Source organism: Physeter macrocephalus, chromosome 10 (genome assembly GCF_002837175.3).
Source record: "Physeter macrocephalus isolate SW-GA chromosome 10, ASM283717v5, whole genome shotgun sequence".
Lineage (NCBI taxonomy): Eukaryota > Metazoa > Chordata > Mammalia > Artiodactyla > Physeteridae > Physeter > Physeter macrocephalus.
Window position 1 is genome coordinate 9,612,744 of NC_041223.1, and position 6,000 is coordinate 9,618,743.

Below are 6,000 nucleotides of genomic sequence, written 5' to 3' on the forward strand. Positions count from 1 at the left end.
ACTATCCACAAATAAACACACACCAGGAGGAAACACAAGCTAAATTGTGAAAAAAACAAGCATTTCCAGAGGGTTTTTCTGACCTAAAGAGCCCCAAGAGAGATCCCTGGGTGAGTCTGGAGCTCTCTTGGGGGAGGGGCACCCTCCAGGCATGACGGACGCCCTGGCCTGAGGCAGCCCTTCCGTCCAGAGCCCTTGGCCGTCCCTTCCTGCTGTCCCTCCTCAGAGGAGGCCTGGGAGGGGCAGGTCAGGGGCCCCCGAGGGCCCCAAATTCAGGACGAGGGGCACACTGGGCTCCCAACTTTCTAGACCCAAATTGGAAAATGATCAATTTCTAATTACCCAATGGCACCAGGAACTATAATCCAGTACCAATTAATAAATGGCCTGAGAACATGTGTTTGATATTTTGGGGGGCGGCGGGGGAGGGAATCACTCTTCCCTCCCTAATGAAGCTTCACTGAGGCTGATGATCAAACTTTGTGTTCCAGGAGCACAAGTCAGTGATGACTGGCCGTGCAGCTCTAAGTGCACAGTGGGGCTGCTGTGGACACAAGCCAGTAGCTTTCGTGGTTTCTCTCCATTTACACAGTTAGAGGCCAAAAGCGAGGAAGGCTTGGAAACTCAGTCTAGAAACCTGGAAAACTTGCTTAGTAAATAATGTTTGATTTGGCTAATCTGTTGGAAATATTCTACATGGGCGTAACTCATAAATAATCAAGACTTGGAGGCAGCTTCCACCATTGACACACACAGGTTCTGATGTCATATGCCTGGGTTTGAGTCCTGACCAGGCAGCATTTACCAGCCGTGTGATCTTGAGCACGTTATTTAACCTCTTTGTGCCTTGGTTTCCTCTTCCATATAATGGGATGTAATAGTACCGACCTCATAGGTACAGAGTGAGGTTTTAAAAGTTAATCCACGTAAAGGACTTAAAACAGAGCCTAACGCTATTCAGTAAATGTCAGCCACGGCCATTATTAATATGACTGCTGTCTTATCATCACCACAATCTCCACTGCTTCAGCCCACACGGATCTCTCCCTCTGAACTATTTTAGCATTTCTATTCTGCACAACTCAGCTCTTAGCACTTATTTCTACAGGCTTCCTAATTGCTTCCGACATTGTGTCCTGCTCCCTCATGACAGCTCCCTGCTCATCAAGGATGTTCAACGTCATCTCATAATTCATGGGGTCACGTGGCTCAGTGTCCCTGTTTCGATCCTGAGGGGATTTTCCCCAAACTTGACACAAATTCAGTAGAAAGTTATGCCAAGCATAACACAAGCCAGATCTCTATTTCGTTAAGGCCACGTCTCCGCAGCACAGAGCGGAGTGCTGACCTGGCTGGCGGTCATTGCCGTGGCGGGTCACAGCTGCCCGAGGCCTGTGCTGACACACTAGGGTGTGTGCTTCCCCAGGTCTGTTAGAGGGCATCGTGCCGTTTGAATCTTACCTTGGAGAAATGGGCCCACACAGGGCAACACAGCAATTTGTAAAGATATTTCCGTAGCTGTAGGGGTTGTAATTTTCTTTACCTCTTTTATTTGACCAAGATCCTTTAATCTGAAAGAAAAGGATAGTCAATGACACAGTATCCATCACACCAATGTCCCAGTTCGGGCCGATCAGAAGAAGCCTGTAAAGAATGCAATGATCTTTACTCATTTCTTCAGCAGAAGAAACTGAGGTACTTTTCTCAAGGAAAACTGGCATTAACCCCAAACTTGGAAATATCCCCAAACAGCAGGTCAGACTGGGGAGAAGTAACATTCTCTGGGGAAAATAATCTCTTATTTCTACTACATGGTACTTAAAAGGCAGCTCACATAGGCCAGTGGAGATTTTTTTGATACTACATTTAGTGTGTTAAATAGTAATGAAATGAATGGTAGCAGAGAGGAGTAACACACCTCCCCTAATGGCCCATTTCTTTAAAAAAGATTTTTTGATGTGGACTATTTTTGTTCAGTCTTTATTGAATTTGTTACAGTATTGCTTCTGTTTTATATTTTGGTTGTTTTTGGCCACGAGGCATGTGGGATCTTAGCTTCCCGACCAGGGACTGAACGTGCACCCCTTGCACTGGAAGGTGAAGCCTTACCTATCGGACCCGCCAGGGAAGTCCTTAACTGTCCATTTATAGCCTGATTTCAGCCTCATCGTATTGCAAAATAATTCTGCAGGATATTTCTAGTGTTCTCAGTTACCATATATACAAATAACTGTCTTACTAGTCTCGGAACTCATCTATCTCATCAGCACTGATTTTTCTCAAGCCTTTGAGGCAACCTAATTCTGAGACATTTAATTCATGTACTGACAGAGGCTTCTGTCAGAATCCAAATATTCAGAGCAAAAAGGACCAGGCTCACGAAGAAACATTTTCCAGCATTACGTTTTCTGGTTTTATATTTCCTCTCCATCTGCATTAAGTGCAGGCAGATAATCCCGGATAAAAAGTTAAACTTTGGGTCAGTGCGATTGCCTCCCAAAACAAAATGGAGCCGTTATCTGAGAGAGGCCAGCCTGTGAGGTCTCTCTTCATTGGGGCAGGGTGACAAGCTGCTGATAGAATTATTGCAAAGGAATAGAACAGCATCCCTCCTCGGGCCTTGGAATTGGGGGTCACTCGGCAGATCTTAGGTTCTGAGTGACGTGGTCAGAGAGCAGGACAGTTTGGAGATTCTCAATAGAGAAATTGGAGACTGATGTCGAAAAATGCTTCCCCTGCAGGCTCTTTGCTCCCAGGGGCTCCCATCTGGAAAGGGAGCCTGGGCCCCTCACCTCTTCTTTCTCTATTTCCCACAAAAGAACACGCCCGCGTCCCACCCCACCAGGAACTTACGTCTTCATTTGTGGTCTGGTTGGAGCTGATCAGGTACGTGTGGAAACCCGAGAGCCCCACGATGGACCAGACGGAGAAGAAGCAGACCACGGCCTCCAGCACGGTACCCGGAGTCAAGGAGGTGACAGCCAGTAGGACCGCGACGTTCTTAGGGCCCCAGGGAGCTGGATGACTGAGATTTGGACAGAAACCGCCCCCAGGCCCTGCTCACTCAGGCCCTTGCGTCCACCTAGCCTGGTATCAGTGGTCTTGTAGCCAAAGGAGACCCTCAGGGGCAGGCACGAGGCCACATTCTCCTTCACGGCACAGCGTTTGTGCTCAGTTAAGTGATTGGTGGGCTCCCTGAACATGTCTCGTTCCTTTCTCATGGCTGACAGTTCCTCTGTCCTTCCCGCCCGACCTTGGCCCTTTCCTCGTGACTCACTGTGTAGCCAAAGGTGGTGGCAGCAAAACCGGGAAGCACGCTGGCTGGCGCTGGCAGCGGCCCAGGCCTTTGATGAATGGACCCAATATTGAACATCAGTTCAATCACAGGCTCTACCTTTGGCTTCTGAAAGCTGGGACTGTAGCGCTGACAGGTTTCTCTCCCGACCCGACTTGAGGCTGTGACAGTCACTTGCAGGGCTGACCTCGGGTGGCTGAGACCAGGCAGGGTTTATCTTCCTGGTTTTCTCTCTCCCTGGATGGCCCGTCCACCCACTGGCTGCCTGCCCCCACTGCGGATGGGCTTCTGACCTGGCGGGGCCATCTCTCAGTGTGGCATCCGGATGAGCGGTATTTTTTCTTAGGGGACCTTTTCCCAGCCCCTCAGCCAACCCCGACACATATGGCTGTCCTCAGCTATTTGACAGGCAACTAGAAAACCGGGCTCCACACCAGACTGTGAGTGATGGGGAGTCTCGAGTTCCACAAGACGCACTAAAATCAAAGGAGAAAGAGCCTGGCATTCTTCAACAGACGAGCTAAATCAGCCAAGAGTGTGGCAATTTGAAAAGACTAGAGAATACTCCTGTCCCACAAATATTTATAAAATTCTATTTACAAGATAAAGATGTTTCTCAGGGAAAAAAAATTCATCATAGGTCTGGGAGTTTAAATATACATCATGCATCCTCCATTGATAAATTACAGGCCAGAGAAAGTAAATACTCATGCTTTCCTAATGCTTCCAACAATGGAAGCCATAGATCATGCTGTAATACATCACCACTGTTTTTTTTTTTCAGGATTGGATATCATTTATCTTCAGAGCAGAGAAATGAATGTATCATCCAGTGCAGTGCCATCATCTGCCACGTCATGATTAACAAATGCCACAGTCCAGCATGTGGGGCTGCATACAAAACAGGGGGAATGAATGGGCTTCCTGATTGTTAACTGACTTTCAACATCAGGATACACCGCTGGGTCTGCTCTTGGAAAAGTGGAAAAATGCTTTATTTTTCTTTCTAAGGTTTAAATTTCTAGAAACTGCAAGGCCTCAGAAAAGCCCCGCCCAGAAATTAAAAGAACATCTCAAGAGGAGGATGCCCAGCTGGCCAAGGTGAGGACAGCGCAGAACAGCGGGGCCTTGCGGATCCAACACAGCGTGCTCCTGGGGGTGGGCGTGCTGCCCGGTCCTCACGGAGCAAAGAGGTGACCGGGCTGGAGGAGGAGCTGCACCTACCAAGAAAAGGAAGACTAAGGTGGATTCTGGAAAATCGAATGAGTACGGAGGGGTGGGGAGGAGAGGCAGAGAAGCAGACCCCTCCCCAGGGCTGCCACCAGCCCTTCTTTTCTTCCAGGGTTACCCAGGGGGACAAATGGCTATGGCAGAGGCCTCGCTGCACATGGGGACACAGGGATGGTGGCCCAGGTAGCAAAGATGATCGCATTCTCAACCGCCTCCTGACACGTCAGGGCTCACAGACGCCCCTCCTCCCAGCCTCATCTCCCCACCCAAGAGGACACAGATGGGGGGGAGGCAGCCATGTGGGAGCCCTGCCTGCGCTGGTTTGAAAGCAGAGGTGAAGTGGAGCCCAGGGAAAATGATGAGGAAGCAGTGGGAAGCCTGAGTCGGGAGAACTGCGTTGTATAAAGGCGGGTGACACTGGCAGTGACTTTGCACAGGCCGGAAGGAAAAGACAAGAGGCAGAAAGGTCAAAGAGGAGGTGACAAATGGAATGGAAACAAGGGTAGAAAAGAGAGAATGAAGACCGAACCAAAAGATTTATTTACTGAATAATACACGAAGAGCCCAACTTCGGTCTCGGAAATACTCAGATGTCAACAACAGTTTACAATCCAGGCAGAATGATGGTCATGTCAAAACATGTAACATCCACACGTGTGAACCATGTAAAATCTGGCATGTGAAAATGGAGGAGGTCATAGCATCTAACGTGGCTACGTCTCCCTTTGCGGCTCCTGTTCCTTTTGCGGCTGCTGTTCCTTTTGTGATGCCACTTACATGATTACCTCCGAAAGGAGGCGTTGTTACCAGTGGATGTGGAGTTTTAAATGTTTATAGCAACCCCCCAAATACGCAGTGCTCTATATTAATATCTCATGTGCTTGGAAACATTTTATATATAGCAGAATGCAGTTTCACTGTTAGCTCACAGCTGTGTCCAAGTGACGAATTCAAGGTAGGATGCAAGATGCAGCCCCTCCGCCTCTCCCTTTACAGCTGCCACTTCGCCCGCAGGACGTCTGAAGGAATAATCATCATCGTTCGTAACAGTGGCTGGCGTCACTGGCTGTGTGTCAGGTCCTGTTCCAAAGGCTTCCCGTGTGATGAATTGGGAGATTGGGATTGACATATACACACTAACATGTATGAAATGGATAACTAGTAAGAACCTGCTGTATAAAAAAATAAAATAAAATTCAAAAATTCAAGCAAAACAAAACAAGAGCTTCACGTGGATTAACTCACTTAATCCTCAGAGCAACCCAGTGAGATTCCCACTTAACCGATAGGGAAACCGAGGCAGGAAGCAGTTAAGTAATTTGTTTAAGAAACAGCAGAGGGCTTCCCTGGTGGCGCAGTGGTTGAGAGTCCGCCTGCTGATGCAGGGGACACGGGTTCGTGCCCTGGTCCGGGAAGATCCCACATGCCGCGGAGCGGCTGGGCCCGTGAGCCATGGCCGCTGAGCCTGCGCATCT

General features: G+C 48.7%; 1 protein-coding gene and 1 long non-coding RNA gene across 3 annotated transcripts in view; both read right to left on the bottom strand.

Annotated features, from left to right (window-relative positions):
• The window catches only part of ZDHHC14 (zinc finger DHHC-type palmitoyltransferase 14), a 271,452-nt gene that overhangs the window by 17,936 nt on the left and 247,516 nt on the right, over positions 1 to 6,000 (bottom strand). For both annotated transcript variants that reach the window (XM_024122665.3, XM_024122664.3), the window contains exons 6-7: positions 2,854 to 2,956; positions 1,462 to 1,571 (exon numbers count right to left, since the gene is read on the bottom strand). In XM_024122665.3, coding sequence (XP_023978433.1) covers positions 1,462 to 1,571; positions 2,854 to 2,956 — 213 coding nt within the window. The remainder of the gene's footprint in view (positions 1 to 1,461; positions 1,572 to 2,853; positions 2,957 to 6,000) is intronic.
• Positions 4,427 to 6,000, bottom strand: part of LOC129392455 (uncharacterized) — a 10,520-nt gene continuing 8,946 nt past the window's right edge. The window contains exon 3 of the long non-coding RNA XR_008618323.1: positions 4,427 to 4,515. This is a non-coding gene — a long non-coding RNA (uncharacterized lncRNA). The remainder of the gene's footprint in view (positions 4,516 to 6,000) is intronic.